This window comes from Lytechinus variegatus, chromosome 6, assembly GCF_018143015.1.
Source record: "Lytechinus variegatus isolate NC3 chromosome 6, Lvar_3.0, whole genome shotgun sequence".
Lineage (NCBI taxonomy): Eukaryota > Metazoa > Echinodermata > Echinoidea > Temnopleuroida > Toxopneustidae > Lytechinus > Lytechinus variegatus.
In genome coordinates this window covers 4,574,609-4,600,661 of record NC_054745.1, presented here as the reverse complement: position 1 = coordinate 4,600,661, position 26,053 = coordinate 4,574,609, and the positions used below count along the sequence as shown (strand labels likewise).

The 26,053-nt window shown below is 37.4% G+C and overlaps 2 protein-coding genes across 2 annotated transcripts; both read left to right on the top strand.

The window, feature by feature from the left end:
• Positions 1-2,332: 2,332 nt before the first annotated feature.
• LOC121416742 lies at positions 2,333-10,593 on the top strand (the record flags this gene model as incomplete). Its single annotated transcript, XM_041610200.1, has 5 exons — positions 2,333-3,389; positions 3,737-4,012; positions 4,424-4,525; positions 7,113-7,328; positions 9,695-10,593. Coding segments are annotated over 5 exons (1,923 nt in total), but the record flags the coding sequence as incomplete, so codon positions are not given.
• A 6,114-nt stretch (positions 10,594-16,707) lies between these two features.
• Positions 16,708-23,048, top strand: LOC121416888. Its single transcript, XM_041610413.1, has 5 exons — positions 16,708-17,982; positions 18,399-18,674; positions 20,283-20,384; positions 21,059-21,274; positions 21,760-23,048. The coding sequence occupies exons 1-5, from the start codon at positions 16,725-16,727 to the stop codon at positions 22,029-22,031; spliced, it is 2,124 nt and encodes a 707-aa protein (XP_041466347.1). The 5' UTR covers positions 16,708-16,724; the 3' UTR covers positions 22,032-23,048.
• The last annotated feature ends 3,005 nt before the right edge of the window (positions 23,049-26,053 follow it).

Sequence of the window (26,053 nt, the reverse complement as noted above, 5' to 3'; positions counted from 1 at the left end):
CTACTACTACTACTACTAATACTACTACTACCACTACTACTACTACTACTTCTTCTACTACCATCACTTCAACTACTACTACTTCTACTATTACCTCTGCTCATAGATGCATGCTATGTTACAATGGAAAACACTCCATCCCTCGGATAGGACGTTAAATGGACACCCCATGCAGAGGAGGGTCATCACCTTTGCCCATTAGCAAGTATAGGGGGAAACCCCGGTGTAGTGGTCCACCTGCATTCCTCCCAAAATCAGTTATATCGGGAGGAGAGACCTGCGGGTCACAGTGATTCAGTTCGCTTTTTGCCTCCCAGGCACAGGTGACACCAAACAAATAATGATAATAACACCAACTACTACTACTACTACTACTACTACTACTACTACTACTACTCCTACTACTACTACTACTATTACTGATACTAGTACTACTACAAGTAACAAAAGTAATGACGCTACTACTGCTATTAGTAATAATGGGAGTAGAAAGGGGTTGATATTTAAGGACCGTATCTACCGTCTACTAAAACGTTCTAGAATAAAGTATTTAAATAAAATAAAAGTATAGACAAGAAAAAATGCATGGGGTATTTATCTCTGCAGTCATAACGCGCATTTAACCCGGTTTCAAGTCAATGAATTGAAATTTGTATAAATTCATTGCCTGAATCGGTCATTTTCTCACAAAACATTGAATGTTTAAAATTTCGGTTGGCTAAAATACAGTTGTGCTGAAAAGTCATTGAGCCCCACAACGAAATGCACTCATTTATTATGCAGAGTGTTGATTGTAGACAACAAAACTACGATGTTCGGCAAGCCCATAGAAGCAAACCTTATTAAATGTAGTATATATTACCTGAATCATAATTAAATATCTAAAACATGGCATAACTCGAACACTTGAAACATATTCACTTTTTGGTGTGGTTCACTAAAATTTACGCCGACATGCACTCGGCAACGATAATGGAATTTATCGGGTAAAAAGGCAACTATAACGTATAAACTACCCCCAAACCCCAAAAAGAACAACAACAATAAAATAATTCATAATAAACGATGAAAATTACTATTGTTGTGATGGTGATCATCATGGTAATGACAAAGAATAGATTTACAAAATGTTGATAACCATTCAAGTGGATACAACTGCTTTTGTCGCTGAAATTTTGTTGATACTACTATACCTATGCATTAACCTTAACCGGCATGATACATGTAAACACGTAGTAATGAACTTCATCAACGCAAACGGCATCGTGAGATTTACCTAGTATGTCCCGAAACCGAAAGGCGCTGGCCAACGTCATACCGCATTTCGTTGCCAAGTGATAAATATAAACCAGCGAGCGTTCCTATTGTCAGTGTACAGACGAATGCGTTTGGTGGATTTCGCCAATTTGCAAAGGCTCATCATCAATGCAAACCAATATACTGTACATAAGAGAATGGTGCTAAATAGCGAGGAATACAATATATTTTGCTGCTAGTATGAACCCGTTCCATAAAGGATATATAATCGTATGTATTCAATTCACCGTTTCTTCTATTTTTTATGATAATGTATTTTTGTCTAGACTTCTGTCACATTGTTGCTTTTATTTCAATTTTGACGTACTCATTGGATTTACGGTAATTGATGAACATCATTGTTATCAAGATTTGCAGTAGGCCGAAGCTATGAAAACTTAAACGTGCCAACCAAGTTTCATATAATCATTTTTGTCATGTCTACATCTCTTAGAAAAAAAGAATAAGATGACGAGATCTCGGATCTCGTGATGTCTACATCCCGTGTGACAGATGATCAGATGACAAGATCTTGCATCTCATCATGTCTACATCTTACAGAAGAGATGATAAGATGGCAAGATCTCGGATCCAAGATCTTGTCATCTGATCATCTCTGTAGACATGAAGAGATTCGAGGTATTGCTATCTCTTCTTATCTTTTTATCAAATACAACTTTTTTTTCGGGATGGACTTGCCCTGTAAGATATTTCAAGGCAAGAGGGAGGCATTTCGAAATTAAAGGTCGAGGGGTGGGGTTAAGAAAACAACTTTCAGCAAAAACCTCACCCGAAATTCTTTTTATTCCCTGAATGAATAATGATGACTTGCATCCTTTTTATTCTTACGATTTTATAGGTTTCGTGACGTATGCTAAAGATGGGTTCTTCTGCTAGTACTCGACGGATACCACCAGTGCAAAAGATCGCAGAACCTCCATCTGTCGAAAACTCAGACGCTAGCCGAGAAGTAGGAGGCCACGATGAATCGGACAGTGGTCCAGTGGCACCGGAAGGAATAATTGAGCCATCCAACCCGGCAGATCCTGCTGACACCCTGGCTGACATTACAGACGTTCTGCTTGTGGACTTTGCAGCTGCGAAGGCAAAACGAATCCAGGAGTTTAGTGAGGAGATCAAACAATGTCTTATCCCTGTAAAGGAAGGTATCCAGCACATCCAGGAATGTGACAATTTCCCATGTGACTCATGCAATGAGCACATGAAGGGTATCAACAAAGTTTCTCGGAACAAGAGCATTGACCGCAACGCTGCCGCAGACGGGTTGGCCATTGACACGGACTACTGCAAAATGTTTAGCTATAGATGGTCAAAGGGGGAATTGTTACAGCAGATCGAGGATGCTGATCCCACTGAAGAATTGACGCTCCAAAAGAAAACGATTTTCACGTTTTATATTGAACTTTTAGGTTCCAGTTGGAACTTCACCGATAAGTCCGAGTACTTCTGTCTGCAAATGGAAGAGGACGGGTGCCTGTCGTTGATATCGGACTGGTTTTTACATCTGGTCGAGGGTTCAAACTCGACGAATAAATGGGTTGATGATCTAGTCTTCGATGCAATGAACGTAATTGACAATTCATGCAGGAGAGTGAGGGCGTTGGCTCCAAGGCACCACCGAGTTGTACCTGCTCTGCAGAAGTTCGGCGAGTCGACAGAAAGCTTGACCCAGACGATCGCATACATGACGTTGGCTAAGCTAGTGAAGAAAGAAGAAGCCGACAAGCTATCTACCAATACCAAATGCATTGTATCGCTACTGTCTCTCCTGAAGAAATGCCTCTCAAATTCAGACCACAAGGCCTCAACTAGAAGACAAACATCTAAGAAGAACATTGTCACCGTAATAAGTCTAAATGCAGAAGAGCTCGTACAATCCGTAGAAGATCTAGCCATCAATGATAACAACAAAAAGCTCATCGTTACAAAAGGTGGGATCCCACTCCTCGGGCAATTGCTCAAACCAAATTGTTCCACCGAAGAGAAGATCTCTGCCGCGAATACCATCTGGAGACTGGCATTCCTCAAGGAAAATAAAGAGAAACTTCGCAAAGACCAGGGTATCATATATAGTGAGTACCTTTCAAATATTATTAACTGTCACAATAACATTGAAACCTATTATGATAAAATAATCGGCAAAGACGCCTTGCATGTATATAGAATGAACAATTAAAATCAAACAACATAAGTAGCGATACATCGGAAATTAAACCTTGCATCTAAATTGAATAAACCATGAAACAACGTGAGTAATAACGAGCCTTTTTGGTAAATCCCGTTTAATGAATTCGAACATGTCAACGGGAAGAGGGTCAACTAAAAGATACTTCAGATACAAAATTGGAAACGTATGCAAAAAGCCCCAGTTTTCCTGTTGTTTATTACTAAAACATTACGAATTTAATCACTGCACTAGATCTGACCGAGTATTCCCAGAGCGAGCACGAAAAACTCCGCACTGCCTGCATGGGAGCTCTCTTCGAGATCTACGAATCCCGACTTCCCGAAAACCTGAAGAGCAAGAAAACCGACGATGGGTTACCGCAGAGGGCGCCATCCGACACTGCAAAGTCAACTGGACACATCATGCTGAGCTACAAATGGGAACACCCGTCAAAACCTGTAATGCGTGAGTTCAAGAAGGAGCTTCGAAAAAGAGGGTACACCGTATGGATGGATGAGGACCATATGAGTAAGTCCTGGGGCCCTCAACATAAAGTTTAGCAACTATACGCCTGATTTTCACAATTAACATTACATTAAGGTCAATGAAATCAACCGTAAACACATTTTATACTATGATTGCTATGTTGCGGGCCCCAGATCAATCTTAAAATCCATTATGATGTTCTTTTCTTAAATTACTGTGGTAAAATAAGAACAATTTCTGGATGTACGTGTAAGGAATCATCCCACCCCAGGCCTTCATTGCCATCCACTCATAAATTCGCAATTCCCATTTCCCCTTTCTTCTTTCACTTCTTTATCATCTTCTTTCTCCCCTTCCCTTTCTCTTCCCAATTTCATTTTTCCTCGAAAGTCCATTTGTTTTCAATACTTCCAAATTTCACAAACATTTATGTTCCATTTTTTGTTGTTTCAGTGGGTGATAAAATTGGAGCGATGGCAGAAGCTGTAGAGAATGCTGACATGATAATTGCTTGTATTACAAGTGGTTACCAAGATAGTCAAGACTGCAGAACAGGTGAAAACTTTCTCCTATCCCACTCCTCCTCCTCCTTATCATCATCATCATCATCACAGTTAACATCAATCATCGCGGCAATCATCATCTTCATCATCATCATCATCACCACCATCATTATCATTATCACCATTGTCATCATCATCATTATCATTATCATCATCACCACCACCACCAATATCACCATGATCATGACCATCATCATTGTCAGCAACACCATCGTGTTATCATCTTCATCATCACCATAATCATCACCATCGTTATTTCCACCACCATCATCATCATCACCATCATCATTATCTCAGTCGACATCATAATTATCATCACTTCAGTCATTATCACCATTTTCATCATTTTCATCTTCATCATCACCATCATCATCACCATCATCATCATCACCATCATCACCATCACCACCATCATCATCATCATGTTCATCTTCATCATTAATGCAATTAACAGTGGCGGATCCAGAGGGGGGCGCCCCGGGCGCGCGCCCCCCCCCCCCCCTATTTTCGCCGGATTTTTTTTTTTGTTTGGTTATATTTACTGGATTGGTACAATGTAGTCAATTTCAAAGGCTAGATCTAGTCAAAAGTATATTTTAACTTACGCTCATGGCCTTTGTGTTCGCACAAATGCACCTCTTTCATACTGTATTGCAATATGTAAATTCCGGAATTCCAGGGCGCGCAAGTCGATTGGTTGGAAAGTTGCACCACTTGTAATCGGGAGTTGCAGTGCAGTGACCAGTGTGAAGATGTTGGATTGGATATCATTTTTCCCCGAAATTTTGTGTTTTTTGTAACATGCGTTTGTCCGTCTTTATGGCAAATACTTGTAAATTGTAAGTAACAGATCGCCAGAGAAAGTGTCAACGATGCGAATGATAATGTCTATCCCCGAGATTATTCTTCACTCAAAGATGAAGCCCTATATCGGGCGCCACGTGCGCAGCATTATCATTCTGCCTTGGTCATGTACGTTTTCACTGAAATGTATAGGTCAGACATATTTGTATTTAATGTAAACTAACTTTTACACTTTCTGGTAGATTCAGAGGCATATTATCCAGGGCGCCCCAACTAAGTTTCGCCGAAGCAATTATTCCAACGAATTATCAAGGAGCAAAATTGTATATTCTCAATCACCAGTCGACCCCACTCCGCGTTTGCTGTGTATAGGCAGCTATATGTCAGCGTAAGGAGCGAAGATTTTATGTGACGGGGGGGGGGGGGGGGGGGTGGGGGTTGGGGGAGAATAAAAATACTTTCGTGCTGGGGAAAAACGTCCCGAGGACACATTGTGTATTGTTAAAAAGTAGAAATTGTGACATTAACCCCCCCCCTTACCCCATTTTTAATGTTTGATAATCTATAGGTTTGCTGATTACAATATATCTTTTAAAAAAAATGCCAGCAAAATCGAAAACGTAAACAATAAAAATGATGAGAATCCCCTTAAGAAGCATTATATTACTTTGAGGTTGTGCAGAATGACTGGATTATTGAAGATGATTTGAAAATAATACGAGGGAAAAGGTTGATTACCAGAAGATGATGTCGTTTTTTCTGTAGTTTGTAACAATTTACTGTGCATTTTGGGGAAAAAGAACCAAATTTTATGCATGTTGCCATACGACTAAACAATTCTCGTTTGAAACACACAATGTAAATACACAAATGACAATAAACAGAATGGATTATTCGGAACTTATCGATTACAAGTCTCAGTTTCGTATCATTTAAATTTGACGTTTCAATCACACGATGCAAGCAAGTGAAGAGCCTCAATTTTGCCAAATGTATGTTTTGAATGACCGCTTTTACGGTGTGTGACTGGAAACCAGCTCCTAAATGAGTCAGTATGTGTCTTTTATTCATGAAGTTACAGTGATTTAAGTGTGCATTTTTCTTCTAAAGGTGCTCTCAAAATACGACTTTTGGACATGATTTTTTGAAAAAGTTCTTGCCGTTCTTGCCACACCCTCCCCCCGCTCGGTCGCTTCGCTCCCTCGCCGCTGGCGCCCCCCTATTTCAAAATCCTGGATCCGCCCCTGATTAAGATTATCAACTGTGCATGGCAGGTTATTGAAAAGAACAACTCTTTTGTCCAGAAACAAACAGACGACATATTCTAGGAATTTAAACAGGGAAGTAGGATAACTCTATACTATACTAGCATTGTATAGTCGATGCAGTGGCGTACATATTAGGGGGGATGCTTCCCCCCTCAATTTTTTCACGGCCTAGACCCCCCAAAAATGAAAAAAGGAAAGGAAATTAAAGAGAGTAGGGTGAAATATTAGATTATTTTCTTGATATCATATCCAAATCTATCCCCACATTGTATCTTTAAAATAAATATGCTGAAATGCTTAAGATTTTTGCCCGATATGCCACATCTGGCCTATCAATTCTTTTGGGATTGATTACGCCATTGAGTCTGTGGAAGAATTCCAAAATGAAAAAAGGGATGTCTGCTACTGAACTGTACAGTCACTGTTCACCCCCTTCCAAATGCATCAATAACGTATTCGAATTGAAAGTTCCTACTTATTTCAACGACTCTCATTTAATAATTTCAGAAGCGTCTTATGCATATGAATGCAAGAAGAAGATTATTCCAGTGAAAGTTAAGGCCGACTTCAAAGCTTCTGGCTGGCTAGGGGGTATTACGGCCGGGAAGATATACTACATCGTGCAAAAAGCAGAGCTCGTCTCCGAAGTACTTCCTAGCATCATCGAAAAAGAATTCGCTGTGCAGAAAGAAACAATCCAGAAAGTGAATGCTACAACGACAGGTATGTGATTCCGTATCTTTTCACCCCATTCCCCACCCCTTCCTGGGGTACGAGCTGTACGCGAGGGGAAAATGCAGAATGTTCAATTTGAAATTGACGATCTGGGCCCCGTAACACAACGCTTAGCGATGAATAGAAAATATGAAAGAACGCTTCTGATTAGTTCCTGGTCAGTAATTTAAAGTAAAGTGCGCGTGTAACATTGATCGTGATTGGTCAGTCCATTTTGCTATTGATCGCTAATCTTTGTGTTACGGAGCTCAGGTCAAGTTTTGAAATGGTCGGGTTTTAACAAGTTCATTGGTAAGAAATGCAATAGCACCCCCCTCACCCACCTGTTCCACGGCGTACGCTCATGGACATTGAACCAGGATAAACTAAACACATGTATTATGTATGTTATGGGAGAGTGCTAAAATACACACACACACATATTCAAATTCAAATTTATTTCCACAATTAAAAATATACGTATATACAAATCATTGACATTAAAAGATATATTACACGTGGAGGGGTCAAAGAAAGCATAAAATAAGAATAAATAAATCATAGAATAAATCATATTAATACATGTAGAGTAAACAAACAGTATAATCATAACATAATTACAAATACGTCTAAGAGAGCGGAGGGGGGGGGGGGTGAAAACAAATCATTACAATAAATGGAAAGCTGTGTTTAAAAGTGTTTTGTTTTGAAGACATGCACGTTTGAATTGATTTAAAGATTTTGATAATTTAACAGAATTCGGTAATGAGTTCCAAAAGAGTGGTTATTATTCATTTTAGAATAATCTTGAAGAGACTTAGGTAACATATGGTTGTGGCATTGGTACATGAATAAACAGGTCTGTAATGATATGATATTCTGAATCGGTAAGATATTGCTTCGTTCGAAAAGAGGTGCACTTTCAGAGAGGTAATTGGAATGAGTTATTAGACGGATTGCTCGTTTTTGTAAAGTAAAAATTTTCTGTATATTTTTTTTAGTTGTAAATCCCCATGCAATCACTCCATAGTTAATGGTAGATGTGATAAAAGCATGATATAACATTTTTAGAACTGAACTTGGCAAAAAATTAAGTTTAGCTATTACCCCAATCTTTTTAGCAATCTTATTACAGACCTGTTTAATATGAAAGTTCCAAGATAAATTGTCATCCAAATAAATACCTAAAAATTTTACATTGTGAAGTTGAGTAATTTCAAAGCTATTATCATGATTATAGTATAATTTTAAGTTGTCTATCTTATGGCTGCATGTGCTAAACAACATATAATTGGTTTTTGAAGTATTCACAATTAGATTATTGACTGACATCCACTCATTGATCTTTTTAAGCTGTAAATTCATATCTCTGAACAGAATATCAATATTTCTACCAGACATAGAGACACACGTGTCATCAGCAAATAGCACAAAATTTAGCATATTTGAACATTGGGGTAAATCATTTATAAATAACAGAAAAAGGAGTGGGCCGAGGACTGAACCCTGGGGCACTCCATATCTCACTGTCCTGGAGCTTGACTTACATTTGTTAAATATAGTAATTTGTTCTCGATCGGTTAAATAATCTGTGATCCATTTGAGTGGCAACCCCCTTATTCCATGGTAATCTAGTTTTTTTAACAGAGTGGTCAAAAACATCAAAGGCTTTAGAGAGATCAATAAATATTGCTAGAGTATGTTCTTTGTTATTAATAGAGTTGTGTATCTTATGTGTAAGCTCCAAGACAGCTGAAGATGTGGAGTGCCCCTTCCTGAATCCATACTGGTTGTTAAATACTATATCATTTTCATCAATAAAACTAATAATCCTGTTATACACACATCTCTCAAGTCTTTTAGCAAATATTTTTAGTACAGATATTGGACGATAATTGTTCATATTTTCTCGACTTCCACTTTTGTGGATAGGAGTGACCTTAGCAATCTTCAAATATTTGGGATCAGTACCTGTTGATATGCTTAAATTAAAAATATTACATAATGGAATGCATATCAATGAGATTGTTTTTTTCAATACTCTAACAACTATTGAATCCATACCAGGACTAGAGTCGTTTGGCATATCTTTCACAATTCCATAAATTTCTTTGCATGTTATTGGTTTAAAAAACATAGATTACATACGTAACATATAGAAATAAAATATATTGCATTTTTTCATACAATAGTTAAATGTCTATCAATTATTTCTTTCAACTTTGTATCATTGTATTTACGTAATACTAGCGATTTCCCATTGCAAAGGTTTTGAAAAATGCCGAGTTTCATCTTTACCTGTTCTCCAATTCTTTAATAGGTGCAAAGTCGGATAAAGCTATTCTAATTTTGATTGAATTCCTGTTTCTTGATAGGGTCACAATTGCCGGAACAGGAACCGAAGTCACCCCCAACAGAATCTCAAGTACCGGGATGGGATTCAAAGAGGGTCCAGGATTGGCTGGCGGCGAACAACGTCACATCACGTAACAAAGCGCTTAAATCCATCAACGGAACTCAGTTGCTGCAGCTCAAGAAACAGCTTACCACAGTACCACACGCGTTCTACCAGTCCATGAAAGATGATCTGAAGGTTCCATACCTTGACGTTCTTTCCCTCGCAGCTGCGCTTGAAAACCTTGAATAGTCACGTGGTGTTTGCGTAACTGTCGATCACGTGATATCACGAACAGCACCATCAGCGTGCCCAGTACCGGCAGCTCAAGAAACACTAATGTTCCTTTCCTTGAATTTCTTTCTCTCGTAGCTGTCCTTGAAAGACTTGATGAGTCACTCAATGTTTGCGTCACTGCCATCACGTTTTATTCTATTTTACTACAACTCAAGAAGCGACTTGCCTCAATGCCAAAACCTTGATCAGTCAAGAAAATCTAATGTTCATCACCTTGATGTCCTTTCTTTTGCAGCTGCGCTTGAAACCCTTGACTAGTAATGTTGTAAATATTATGTTATGTTTTTATTTTTTTATATTAGATTCCATGGTATTTTTAATTATGTGTAGTGGTTTGTGCGCTTGCACTGCGAATGTGTGTCGAAGCTACAGCTGATTTTGGCAATGCTGGCATCACAAGCTAATCACTGGAATATAACCTGATTGGTGCAAATTTTCAAAACAGCGACACCTAGACCTCTCTGTCTCGATAACACACAAAATTACAACTGTCTTCAAGTACATCCTACTCTCTCTCTCTGTCATGGGTATAAATAGCATTTAAGAAGCATCTTGAAGTAAACAGTACCTTACTAAAGTCCCTGTTGTCATGGTTGTGAACCATGGACTGTGTGAACAAAGTCAACAACAGTTACTGTCCAATCATTTCCACTTGTCATGGGAGTTCCACAATGTTCTATATGACTGCTATCATACCTTAAAAGTCTTCCTTGTACCTTGGATCCACAATCCAGATACCATTTCCCGTGAAGCAGATAATCCAGACTAAAAGTGAAGGTAAAACTGCTGCATATAAATCTTTTAAAATGTGGAATTATCTAGAAGAAATTACACAAAACAAAATGCTAAAAAATTTCCTTATAATCTGATAAAAAAGGTTATTACATTTTGTAAGCTTAGCAATAATTAATGAAAACAATTATATGAGCATTGTCATGAATATTCATCAGGTGGTCTGATGAGGTAATGTCCCCACTTTAATTTATTATGTTATGACATGAAATCATAATTATTTTATACTTTTATACATGTGTGTAGGGTACGTCCCACTTATAATCAAATAAGATGTAACAATGAATAGTCAATTGATAAAATCATTTGTCAATCCATTTCTTTTATTCTTAGTGGACACAATCTGAATAGACATGTTTTAATGATACAACAGCACAAGTGGGGGAAATGTCATCGTCAATTTGCTCTTTTAACAATCATTTCATTTCACTTATATATCCATTTAATTTCATTTTATTTATTGATGAATACATGCATAGAAGTGTTTCTCCAAAATAATTCAAATCCTTAAAGTAACACAAATCTTTTATTAGTTGTCCGACTTTGATCATTATTTTCAGTGTTTCGTTTGTCTGATTTTTTTATCTGTTCAAATAATATTGTGGCATATCTTCAGCCCCGAATATCCTTTAATAGCAATTTTTGTTATCATAGTTTTTTCAATGTGCTGCTCCATGAATAATAACGTGTTGATTCTGAGGAGGTCTTCCCACGAGGCTGATTTTCTAATATAGTTTTGTCGTGATCATTATATATTAAGTGAATTTTAATAGTCAATTGCTCTAGTGTATATTTCAGATTACTTGAAAGAAAAAGGTAAGTTGGAAGTCTCAATTGACGTAGACAAACATTTTGAAAAATAAGAGACCGTTTGCCTCTGGGACCCTCCCTGTTTTGAGACACCCAACATCTTTTCAAACATAATGCATTAATTACGAACTCTGTATAACCTCTTTCCAATACAGTGCGTTTAAAAAAAAGTTTACACTTTGAAAAAGCCCTGGAAATTAAATAATATAAAATATGTGGGTATCTTTTTCACATATATTATTGGGTTTGGGTCTCATCTATCCAATGAAAGTAAAAGTTATGACAGAATGTTACACATGAGTGAGCACTGTCCATTTTTGTAAAGCTCGCAGAAATGCTTGTTTTCACGCTGTGTCAAGGGGAAATGGTGAAATCAAACTTACCCTGCAAAAAATTTCTCATACATTTCCCTTGCATTTTTAGTCAATTGAAAAATAATGGATCCATTCAAGGATTTTGTAAAAAAATTGCCACCCAAATTGAAATTTCAACACTTAGTAAGCACAACCTTTACCCTTTTTGTGCCAGCTGGATCTGAGGACATGACTGAATCTGAACAAAGGTTTATAACAGATACATCCAGCATTTTTTCATAGCAAGTTTTTATTATTTAAAGTGGGTTTACATTTCATTTTTGTTATTTTATACTTGTTTTTCCACACTTTTCCCAAGCTTGACAATGATTAACAAAATGAAAATCAAGCCTAAGCCATTTCATATAAATCACAGCTCAGTGTAAAACAAATATCTTCACGATGGCCTCGGTCTGTAAGGGAAAAAAGTAGGGCGCAATGCACTCTTCGAAGTATTTTGGGTAAGGAACAAGATAAAAAGATATTTTCAATTCAATTTTACTAGCAAAATTCCATGTGTTATTCATGATCAAGGCATACATTTATTCGCATAACTATTTCAAAGTTCTGGGCAAATCATTTTACTAACTGTTCAAAAGTAAGTGGTTCTCGCTCAAGCGGAAATATTTTAGACAGTTATATCGTCATTTGCTTAAATGGATCTGTACCAATGTTAAAATGTGGAAAAATTTTCAGGATATTACAAACGTATAATTTTACACGATTTTTCTAAGTGTAAACTTTTTTGATACGCACTATATATATATATATATATATATATTTATATATATATTTACATACATCATGCATAATAATATATATACAAATATATATATAATATATATCTATATATATATGAAATGTATATTCTTTATACGCATGCATAATATCAAATACCCAGTGATTTATTTCACTTTTTCGAGGAAGATCCAAGCTTTACAAGCATTGATTTTAGTGGACTCCTCATTTCCATTTCCATATGCTCTATTTCATACTGCCTTTTTTGTATCTGATTCATATTACTTTGTGTTATGTATGAAAGGAACTGAAATGAAGTAGTGCCAGAAAACAAGTTGTTTTGATTGAAATGGCCATTAATTTCCGAAGGACCGCTCAAACCATGCAAACTATATGCCTCTTCAATAAAAAACACCATCGGGCAATAGCAAAAAACGACAACCCTTTCAAATCTTTACATAACCAGAAGCTCTTTTTGTTGTTCATGAGATGACTACATCAAATGTGCTGCTTTATCTTTCCCTAATTTTTTTTCTACAGCTTATACTTTGAAGAGAAAAATATAAAATATAACAATGAAAAAATAACAACAATAACAAAACATAAAAGTTACTAGTTCTACTACCAGCAATACAATAACAGCAATAATATTCTTGAATACTACGTTCTGCTAGTACAACAACAATAACAACGACGACGACGACTACTACTACTACTACTTCTTCTACTACTACTACTTCTACTACTTCTACTACTACTACTACTACTCCTCCTTCTACTACTACTACTACTGCTACTGTTACTAGTACTACTAGTACTACAACTACTTCTACTAGTAGAACTACTACTATTACTATTACCATGATTACTACTACTACTACACTACTCCTACTACAACTACAACAACAAAAACAACAACTACTACTATACTATTACTACTACTACTACTTTTACTAGTAGAACTTCAACTACTACAAATGATACTAATAATAACGCTGCTACTATGACAATACTTATGGTAGTAGAAAGAGGATGACGTTGAATTAATACCGTATCTACCAAAACCTCTGCTTCACCGTCTACATCTTCTACTTGCCTTTATCGAGAACCAGATCCTAAAATAAAGTATTCCAATATTTCTGCTTCATGTCGGCCATATTACTTATATTACCACCAAGGACAATGACATTATGACAAAAGTAACTGAATTCATCAAAAAGAGCAAAAAACTAATATAGAAAATGAATAAACGAATAAATCAATCTGTCGAATTGTTATATCTTGGCAGTTCCTCTCTTTCTTATTCTTACATTTTTATTTTGTTTTCTTGGATGCAAAACCAGTTTAAAAGTGCTTTAAACAATAAAGCTTTTAGTTTATGTTGCAACACCTTTTATATTCATTATGTACTTGTGTTTTTATATATATTTATGTATCATCTGTGTATTCTTTTATTTTGTACATTATGAACATGCATTAGGTTAGTCAAAATGGCTGCGTCATACTCAGCCATTCTAAAGCCATTCCTTCTCCATACTGACCAACAGTATGTTATTAGCAATTCCCTTATAGATTTTGTCGGTCTGGGTTCCGGAACACAAAGGTTAATGATTGATTGTTTGATTCTTACGATTGATTGTGCATTGTAGTCAATGCAATCAATCGTAGAAAAATGTTCTACGATCACTGCTAAGCTTTGTGTGACGGACCCCCCCCCGAGTCAGTTTCGCAGGTGTGAAGATTCACTTTTATACGTAAAACGTAATAATAACACTACCTATAATAGCAATATTAATAATAATTGAAATAATGATAATAATAATAACGTCGTATCTACCCAGGGACGCCACTTCAGTTCTGAAAACTATTCTCCCAGCGGGCCCTGCTAAACATTGCCCGCTAAGTTATTCTGTAATCTTTTCCTAAATACCATTGCTACAGCGAAATCGATTCCTGTCCGACCAACTGCTGGAAAGAACAAATTGTGTTCACATAGAGGACTATGTAAACATATTTTTCAGACTGTTAAAATGTCCAAATTTAACAGAGTGAAGACATATTCACACCATGGACTGCTCGACAGAGTGACTGTTCACAGCATGTTCACACTGTCGACTATGTGAATAATGATATGATTCACAGTGATGGAACAAAATGGTCAGTGTACAGGTGGTTTAACATTGTGTTCCACACTGTAAACACACTGTGGCACGCTGTGTTCTTTCCATGATTACGTCACTACCAATAGATTTATTGAAATCATGTGATCGCAGTTGAAAAGCTGTATTGACAGATTTTTTAAAATCGTACAAAAACAATGAAATTAACAATTAAGCAATAAAAGTAAAAGAATCAGGAAATGTACAGAAATTACAATATCAATTCAAAGTATTACCATATTCCCAAGCTAATAGTGGTAATGTAAGATAATATTTGATAATCTTTTAGAAGATTTGAAAGACCGTCTGAAAAGGTTGAGCAGAACTTCGATAAGAAGTTATAATGATGCCATATGTATTAAAAAACCAATGAATAAATGAAATTTCGTTTGAACCTGTCTATTAGAAAACTGAGTGTTGCAAGACTTTGAAACATCAGTTAACTTGCTAGTTTGAGAGCAACATATTTGACTTACGAAAATGAATCACAAAAAATCAAATGTGAATAAAGTTACTAATCAAGAAAAAACTTAATGCTACTATATTAAAAATATAACATAAAACAGTTTTGAAATACATGCAAGCAATGAATAAAAATAAACAACAAGGTAAATATATATTACAATTATTTGAGAAAATAGATGCGAAATTGAGCTTTATATAGTTAAGTGTTCCAATGCCATGACATCGGTCGTGTTGGGGTTCAATTTGTTGGTAAGACTGTAATAAAAAAAATACTTCGCGATTCCCCCCTCGTCCCCTACAGAAAGTTTATCGCACCAATGCGACTTAACAAATGCTATAATTATTTACACCAAATTATGAATATGTACAAAACAGACTACCTGATTCCCCCTCTGTTCCCCCCAGATTAATAGATAGGTTCTCGCACGGATAGTGCTTAACAAATGCCAGCATTATTACCATTATACATATAACCTAACTATTGAATAGCAGGACCCGTGTGGTAGTGACGTTCAAGGTCAAAGCCATTGGTGACACGTTTCATTCATACGAACTGATCAGGCGCTAGCTAATATAATGGCGTCTCCCGTTGCCGAGCAACCGTCACAAACTCGGACTTCCATCGTCAGAGTGAACAGACGATGGTGCTTCTTGAATAGATTCAATTCTCCACATCATAGAAACACGATCATACTGTAATATTTGTTAAACAACCATATTTTCGTGTGACATCAGATAAATAATTCTATATTATAACCTCGTCAACCTTATAATACGATATTGCAGAGTTGAATGCGTCGAAGCAAAGATAAATTATTGTGTGAAAAGGTAAATACATATATACAAATTATATGAATTCTTTTTTTCATAGTAGTTGTATTAGCGATTACATGTATGTGTTATTAACACAGACATGCTGTGCCATGCCTGCTAGATGGATGGATGCATTTCATGTGTGATGACTCTCTCTCTCTCTCTTTCTATATTTTTATATCGAAAAACGTCGTCCTGGAAGCGTGGTGGTGTAGAGGTTCCGAATATCGCCTTGCTATCAGAGGGTCTCGTGTTCGAGCCCCACCTCGTTCTAGCGTCCTTAGTCAAGGCGTCGATCAACGCTTTGCCCCTATCCACCCAGCCGCCTAACAGGCTGCGAAAAAATCTCTGTCATAGATTGATATAGCAATACAAAGAAGCCATTATTTATTATAATTATTGTCGTTACTATTATCATTACGCCTATTGTTGATTTTGTTGTTTTTAATAATCATTTGTTCAAATTATTATTATCATTTTCCTACTATTGAACCAATTTAGAAACCCTCATGATCCTCACTGGCCACTATTAACCAAGAAACTTTTTTGTATTCTCTTACAGTATGTGATTTACATGTAAGACATGGGGTCTGCGGCAAGTGCAAGGAAGATTCCGCCAGCCGAGAAATTTGAAACAGTAGAACCAGTCCCAGATTCTGCAGGAGCAGCTACAGAAAGCAACAACAAAACAGATGGGTCTCCTGGAAAACCACAATCGACTGATTCAACCAACCCTGCAGAAAGTGAAATTGTTCAAACTGACGGAGGTACCCTTGAGGGAAATTCCGATGGCTCTTTGAGACCTACGGATAACATTTCAGATGCTCTGCTTGTTGATTTTGCAGATGTAAAGTTGAGGCGCCAGGACCACAAGATACGCGACAAGATCAAACAGCGCCTCGTTCCTGTTAAAGAGAGTATCCAATACATTCGACAGTGCAATGAATTTTCCTGTACCTCATGCAACAAACATATGAGGGATATCAATTTATTTTCTCGTGACTCCAAAATAGGCCTCACAGCAGCAGCGGACGCAATGGGGATTGATACAGACCACTGCAAAATGTTTAACTATACATGGACAAAAGGAACAAAGTTACAGGAGATTGAAGATGCGCAACCAAGTGAAGAACTTCCATCCGAAATAAAAGAGATTTTTACCTTTTACATGGAACTCCTAGGCTCGACCTGGAATTTCACCGACAAGTCTGACTTCTTTTGCTTGCAACTTGAGGAAGATGGATGTCTCTCCGTCATTGTCGACTGGCTTTTACACCTAGGTGAGAAGGGGTGTTCGATGAACAAATGGGTTGAAGATATGGTCTTCGATGCAATGAACATTTTGGAAAACGCATGTAGGAGACTACCACCGTTGGCACCTAGGCATCACCGCGCGGTTCCTGCCATTCAGAAGCTTTGCGAATCAACGGACAGTCTGACGCAGACAGTTGCGTTTATGACTTTAGCAAGACTAGTGAAGAAAGAAGAAGCAGACAAGCTGTCCACGAATTACGAATGCATCGTATCGCTGCTGTCTCTCTTGGAGAAGTGCCTGTCGGATCCAAAACACCACACGAAGGTCACACGGCGGACATCAAAGAAGCGTTCTACTGTGATATGTCTGGCTGCAATCGAGCTGCTCCAGGCTGTAGAGGAACTGGCTATCAACGACAACAACAAGCAACTCATTGTAGCCAAAGGGGGAATTCCAATTCTTGGGAAATTACTCGAACCAAAGTGTTCGAAGGAGGAGAAAACATCTGCAGCCAACACAATCTGGAGACTGGCATTTCTGAAGGAAAATAAAGAGAAACTCCGCAAAGAACAGTCTATTATTTACAGTAAGTAAGACCCTTCATCTGTATTTAATTAAATACATTAGGAATTATCAAAGGGGAAATGCGTCTCATGGGCTCACTTTGGTATAACAATTATAATAGTGATACTACTACTAATTATAATGTCAATAATAATACGCAACATTTTTACAGCGCCTAATACAATGCTTATAAGCGTTGAAGACTACATCCATGGTTCGGACTCTCGTTTTTAAACCAGTAGTTATGGGCTTAAATCTTCGGCATGGCGTTATTGTCAATTGAGGTCAATGGGAAGCATGGCCGTAATAATTCCTTAAATGTACAAATCGCTTGAAAATAAGTGAGGGCTATGGTTGCATGCAATAATAATAGGCCCAAACTTCTGAATTTAGAAGGAGCCATATCCTTGATATATAAATTCCATATCCTATTACCAGATGTGACTGAGAACTCCCAAAGTGAGCACGAAAATCTCCGTACAGCCTGCATGGGAGCTCTCTTCGAAATTTACGAATCAAGACTTCCCGAAGGCCTAAAGAACAGGAAAACGGCCGACGAGTCACCGCAGAGGGCGCCAGTGGACACTGCAAAATCGACTGGACACATCATGCTCAGCTACAAATGGGAACACCCGTCCAAACCTGTGATGAGAGAGTTCAAGAAGGAGCTTCGAAAAAGAGGGTACACCGTATGGATGGATGAGGACCATATGAGTAAGTCTACATTAAGAAAATATGAAACTGAATGCTTGTTTTTAACCAATCAAAGAATCCACCTCTGCCCCTTTTTTCATTAAAACAAGTTATTTTCACGTATAAATTCCGTTTCCTCTTTGTGTCTTCTCTAACTTCTTCATCGTTTTTTCCTCTTCAAATTCTTCTTTTTTATCAAAGTTATAATTCTGTCTTCTTTTTGTGTAAAGTTGTTATTCTTGTTTTCTTTTCTTAGCTAATTTTTCTTAATCTCATCTTTAGACTCTTGTTGAGTTATTTGTCACCCCTCCTTCTACTTAGTATCAGAGTAATGAATATATATATATTTTTTCTCTCGCTCTCCGATTAAAAATCTGCTTCTCCTTGTGCTCGTCCCCTTCTATTTTCTCGTTCTATTCTCTCCAAAGGGTAATATACATTTCACATTTCTAACATCCTTTACTGTAGAGAAACTGCCTGAAATGCTTACTTGGTGACTATTTGCATACAACATGAATATTTTCACAGTTGTCATTTCTTGGAAACGAATTTTTTATTCTCCATTTTCTGAAATTTAATATTAGCTCGTGTAAGAGCATGAAAGTCAAAGAATACGATCAACGAACGTTTGGAAAAGATTGGACAAGCAATTAGAAAGTTAAAGTGATTGGTTAACATTGGTTTGACTTTTAAAAAATCTGAGCTAGAAGGTCACACTTGTCACCTGTGTCTGTGAAATGTTACAAAAATGAAGCCCAGAAAAAATTGCTTTCGAAAATAATTATTTAGTGCTTCAAAAATTGAAATATAAAGTGACCGGAAACACCATCTTAATTTCATCCCATACACTTATGTGTACTATTTAGGTGTCTACAAGACGCCTATTTACAAAAACGGGGTTTGCCTTGTAGTGTTAGCTTTTCATTCTCAGTAATGGTTGTTTTCAGGGTTTATGAGTTCTAATATATACACTTGTATACATGTTTCATCTTGGTTTGAGAATTTTTTAAATCGGCTGCTCACAAAGTTAAACAATACCTTTAATGCTTTGGGTATCATCCTATCAGGAATTCTAATATTAATAAAGATCAATAATGTACCTCTCTTCCACTTGGACACTGACAAACATTTAATTTTGCTCATTGTAATGATATAAAAATAATAATCATTTTCATGACGTAATGTTTTGAAACCTCGAGTACATGATAATGAACACTAGATAATAGAGAAATTAAGTAAAAGATGTACTAAGATAATGGGGAAATTGTCTATAAGCTGGTTGCATTGCTAACAGGGGCCGCGGAACCGGGGGGGGGGGGGGGGGCTGGGGGGCTTCAGCCCCCACTTTTTTCCAAAACCGTGTACAAAAACGCAAAAATGACCATTCGATTGTGATTTTTAGCATGCAGCCCCCCCCCCCACTTTGAAAACCGTTCCGCAGCCCCTGATGGGGGGGGGGGGGTCTGTATTCCATCAGTGATCTCAATATTCAAATGCCGATAACTTTCTTGTTTTTTTTATCTTCCTAAAACTTTCATTGATCTTGATTTTTTTTCACTTTTATAAGAATGCATCTACCCTCGAGGGATTCATTCTCTTTTAATGACTTCCTTCTTTTTCTTGTTCCAGTGGGTGATAAAATCGGTGCCATGTCCGAAGCGGTAGAGAATGCGGACATGGTGATAGCCTGCATTACACGTGGCTACCAAGACAGCCAAGACTGCAGAACAGGTAACTGAGATACTTCCTCTACTTGGATCAAGTACAAGTTAAAATTTTGTTGTTGCATGCGTAGCGCACTTTCCTCATGACATGGGACTTTTCGATTTGCACGTCATCCACATTTAGTTGATGGGACTTGTACAAAGTACTGCCGTACTGGTGACACGACATCTGCTCCTGCGACAATTTCGTCTAAGATGTAGGGTTAGGGTTGCAAAGGTTTTTATTTTTGGTTTAGGGTACAGTATGAAACCCAGGGTTGCAAGTTGGTCATTCGATTAATGTGTGGAATTTAGAGCTAGGAAAAGGGATGAATTCAAGTTCGGTATTGATTCTTTGGTGTTGGTGTTACATGTAGGTCAAGTTTTTTAGTTAAATAAAGATGGTCCAGAGGCCCATTGCAGAAAGAGTTGCAATCAATCGAAACTCTAAATATCATGCGCAACTTGATTTTCAACCAATCAACAGCGCGCATTTGAGACTTGCGATTGATTTTTTGACTTGCGTTTAAACGCAACGCTTTCTGCAACGGGCCCCTGGATCAGAATTACAAACTCTTAATAAGTCTTCGAGCAAGGGGAAGAAATCCAAATTCCAACACCAACACCGGACCTAAAATCACGCATCGTCGCCGGTGCAAATGTCATGGAACCTAAATATTATACCTGTTTATCCATTTTCAGAAGCGTCCTATGCATATGAATGCAAGAAGAAGATCATTCCGGTGAAGGTGACGGACGACTTCAAAGCTTCTGGCTGGCTAGGGGGCATTACTGCCGGAAAGATATACTACATCGTACAAAAACCCGAGCTCGTCTCGAGGGTACTACCTAGCATTATAGAAAAGGAGTTTACAGCGCAGAGAGATATTGTTCAGAATACAAAAGATGTTACGCCAGGTATTTATCATGCTTGATTCTTAAACCGATTCACTATCAGAAATAGACTGACACCCACACAAACACACACACACAAGGCTGGAAGGGGGGGGGGGGTGATGGATGCATACGTTAAATGAATTGGGGGAGACAGAGGGCGTGCAGGGTCATAACAATGGCAGATATCAAACATGATTAGGGAGATTATGAAATGCAGTACAATCCATAAATATATATTTCAGGAGAATGGTTCATTGATATTTTTCTACGACAGGTAAATGGATAGAATAACTTTCCTTGATTTTCACTGGCTAAGAAACATTGTTACTGTGGCATCTGTCGGATATACATCAGCTAACAATTCTTTTCATAAAAAGACGCCCCTAATTTTCACGGCACAACAATTTAATATTTAGCCAATTAGAACTTGAGAATTATTGCAATTCACATTTTACTTCCTACAATGTTTTGCATTAATTTGTACCGCGTTTCCTCTTTGATGACAGGTCTTCCACCGCCAGAACAGGAACTGAAGCCACCTCAATCTGTTTCTCAAGTACCCGGATGGGACGCCAAGAGGGTCCAGGATTGGCTAGCAGCGAACAACGTCACGACACGAAACAAGGCACTGAAAGCGTTCAATGGAGTCCAGTTGCTACAGCTTAAAAAACAACTGTCTACAGCGCCCCAAACTTTCTACCAGTGTATGAAAGATGATCTCAAGGTTCCATACCCCGATGTCCTTTCACTTGCAGCTGCACTGGAGAATCTTGATTAGTCACGTGGTATTTGCCGTGAATGGTCACCTGGGGACCGTTTCATGAAAGTTGTCAGCACTGACAAATTGTCTTTCTCCGACAGTCACCATAGTAACAGTCAGAGGCCAGTGCTTCTGAGCCAATCAAAACCAAGGATTGTACTAAAGCTGTCAGCACTGCCAATTTAGTCAGTGCTGACAACTTTCATGAAACACCACCCTGATAAGAGCATGGCAGATCGCATCTTATTTCGATAATAACCTACCGAGCCCGAGCAAACATGGATATAATGTTATAATAGGGTTTATTTAGTCAGACTACGGCTCACAGATATTCATATACACACGAAATGTAAGGATATACGAAACCATGACGTCAGTTGCCATGATGTCATGGCGGCCTGGTTCTAAACAAATGAACCCGCCGAATGAAAGCGTGTATTTCTCATAGGAGAAAATGGCTGCTATCGGGATTTGATCACTTGCATCCTATTTTTCAGACGGGCCAATGTGTATAGACACCGTCAACTGCGACTCTGTTTAGAACCAGCCCGCCATGGCACCATGGCACCTGACGTCACTTTTCGATTTTCAATGGAGTAATTCCCGACGCACCAATCCGTGTGGCGCGATCACTGCAGTCAAGACCATTGACGTGGGTAAGAGTCTCGCCTTGAACATATTTTTTTCAAATTCATGTTTTCTTAAATCAAGTAAATTAAGGCAAGACTCTGAAAAGGTATGAGTGCACGATTTGGAGTCTGATTCAAAGCCTCAAAAATAAACTTTCGGCCTCCAAAGGTTACGGGAAAAAAGGGCTCTGGTGGACCCAAAAGGGCAGAGGGGAGAGCATGGGACCTGGTGATTATGGGCTACACGCAGATAACATTATGAATGAATGGCAATATACCTTTCCATTTCATTATGACGTCAGAATCTCATGGCACCATCCTTTTGGCGATAGGGTATACGCGGTTTGCGTAAAGATGTTTCTTTTTTTTTTGGGGGGGGGCAGCTTTGTCACGACCAAGAAAAAGGAGAAAGGGAAAAGAAAAAAAAAGAAAGTGTGAAATATACTTCTTTTCTGATATTATGTCAAAATCTTTCACAAAATTGATTTTTTTAAGATCGAAATATCGATTTTGTTTGCTTGCTTGCTCGCAATTTTTCATATTTAGCCCCTCCCCCACGAAATTTAAGGCTCATTACGCCACTGCAACTTTGCAAGGCCATGGTTTTAGTCTCGAAAATGGTGTTCCGATGACGTAACTGCGTAAGGTCTACTTGATTAATTCTACGACATTATTGTGGATATCCATGCTTGAAGTCAATTAATATCACTTGATTTATGCGCAATGGTCAATATGTGATTAAAGAGGACAAGCCAATACTTGAATTTCACCAGTGGCCCGTCGCAGAAAGAGTTGCAATCAAACGCAACTTGATTTTCAACCAATTAACAGAGCGCATTTTGGACTTGCGATTGATTTTTTGACTTGCGTTTAAACGCAACTCCTTCTGCAACAGACCCCAGGAACCCGTCTGACAAAGAGTTACGATTGATCCAATCAATTTCAACTGTATGGAAATTTATCCACACCACACCTTTTTTTTTCTACGGGAAATTTGTGCCATGTCCTTAGTAAACAGAAATAATCTCACTGAATCTCCAAGAGAACGGGGTATGTTTAAATATACTTCATAACTAGAAACTATTTTGAACAAATTTGTATTTCAGATATTGACGTTGCTGGAAATCAACAGTTGTTGATCTGATCTATCGCAGCTCTTTGTAAGGTGGGATCCAGGTATTCACCCTTTTGGTAAATAGAATGGAAATCAGAGTAAACTCTTTTACAAGCTGATTAAAAAAATCACATGTTATTGTACAATTCAAAACAATTAAAGAACATAATGGGGGATATGACTTCGGTTCATACAACTTATAGTTTGGTATTTTCCAAATGTTATTTAATACTTCGAATTGGAATTCCCTTTAGCATGTAGGAGTAAAAATGAACAAGCCAATGGAAATTCTTTATGTGAAAGGTCATCTATCGTGTAATCTAAACGTCATGAAATGTTTGCTTATTTTGTTCAACTTAAAAAAATAAACAGGCAATGTTTGAAATAAATTCATTTTTTGATAAGTCTGTTCATGATGTTTTAATTGAATCGAACTTTTACGCACACTTCAACACCCTCCCTCACACACACAGTCATGAACATTTTCAACATTTGTTTAACTTTTCATTTAGAATGGATGACAGCTCTGACGGACCTTAGGTGAAGGTACGCATCTATTATTCTCTCATTTTCATTTCTTACACTGTTTCTTATTTACAAGAGAGTTACCACAAGTTGTTTGCATTTATCTAATTTTAATGTATATACATATATCTAGATACATGTATAAAAAAAGTATCTATCTGAAAAAAAAATCAAATATACATCTCTATAAATTGTATTGATGAGCATAAACATTGTTCAAAATATCATACATCAATACTAAATACAAGAAAGAAAACAACAAATATTTTGCTATGGTCAAGCGAAGAATTCAACGTACATGTGAGGGCCATGATAGGAATAACCTATTATTGTAGGAAAGAGAATTGAAAATGTCAATAATTGGTCATCATAACAAACGTCATAGAAGCCATCCTCCAAAATTGATTAAAAAAAAGAAGAATGAAAATATCTCGTTAATAAAATGAATTCACTTTCATCATAACATCTTTCAAACATTATGGAAGATTTATTTCATTTCGATGCAACCCGAAATAACAATATGGGCAACCATTACACATAATATAACATGATAACTATAAAAACATAGAAAAATATATAATTTGTATACATTGATTTTTGAAACCCTGTATGGATTGCAGTCATTCACACACTTGGCGATGGAGGATTTTTTTCTTTATTTTGCTTATTTCCTTGTTCTTTTTTCCTTGCATGACTTGAAATATCCCAGGACATAAGTTCCCGAATCGTGGGGACACATGCATGTGTGCCCCACTACAATACCTTGTGTGTGGTAAGATTCGTCGTTTCAAAACTGAATCACTGAAAAATATCGCCAAAGAAAAACGTTCCAAATAATTATGAAACAACCTGAAAAATCATGAACAAGATCCACATTTCACTACCATTCATTTCTCAACTTTGTTTCTATTTGTTTTTATTCAGGATTTTATTTAAATAAACTCAGGATGAATGCAACAAAAATGACGAATCTTCGTTTTACATCAACAAGACGATACAAAAATATTTACTTAAAAAATGAAGTATGTAAGGACGGAGGGAAATAACTTAAAAATATATATTTCTGTAAATAAAAAAATAATCTTAGCACTGACCCTCTATATAACCAAATAATACATACAATCAATATTGAATGATTTGCAGAAATAAGAATATAATTATATACAGAGACGGGTTAGTGGGTAGGGCGGACCGAATCCGTCAGAGAGACAGATTTTCGACACTATATCAATTATAATTTCCTTTGTCGGGTGAAGATGGGTTTAGAAGAATGACAAGCCGCAATGCCTCAGCTGGATCAAGGCTATTGCTTTGATACAGTACACGTATGGGAGAAGAAATACGAATGTGTAAAGTTATACATGTACAACAGCTTTTGGCAACTCTTTTTTTATTTAAATATAAATATTATTGTAAAGAAATGGATGAAGAGAACAATGGCAGGTGAAGCTTAAATCAAGGTTCACCAGAGCTATCTACCCTTTGGAAAAATTGGTGATGCCGAACAAATGTCTCTGCCGGGAATCGAACCCGTATGTATAACTTTACACATTTGTATTTCTTCTCCCATACGTGTACTGTATCAAAGCAATAGCCTTGATCCAGCTGAGGCATGGCGGCTTGTCATTCTTCTAAACCCACCTTCACCCGACAAAGGAAATTATAATTGATATAGTGTCGAAAATCTGTCTCTCTGACGGTCAATTAGATTGGGTTCGCCCTACCCACTAACCCATCTCTGTGTTCTAGTGGTTAAGGCACAGGCGTTCAAA

Bases quoted from the DNA above. Each gene is read 5' to 3' on its own strand.
- LOC121416888 (XM_041610413.1), top strand. From the start codon at position 16,725: ATGGGGTCTGCGGCAAGTGCAAGGAAGATTCCGCCAGCCGAGAAATTT. The intron at 17,983-18,398 runs GTAAGTAAGACC...TCCTATTACCAG, and splicing joins AGAACAGTCTATTATTTACA to ATGTGACTGAGAACTCCCAA. The intron at 18,675-20,282 runs GTAAGTCTACAT...TTCTTGTTCCAG, and splicing joins GATGGATGAGGACCATATGA to TGGGTGATAAAATCGGTGCC.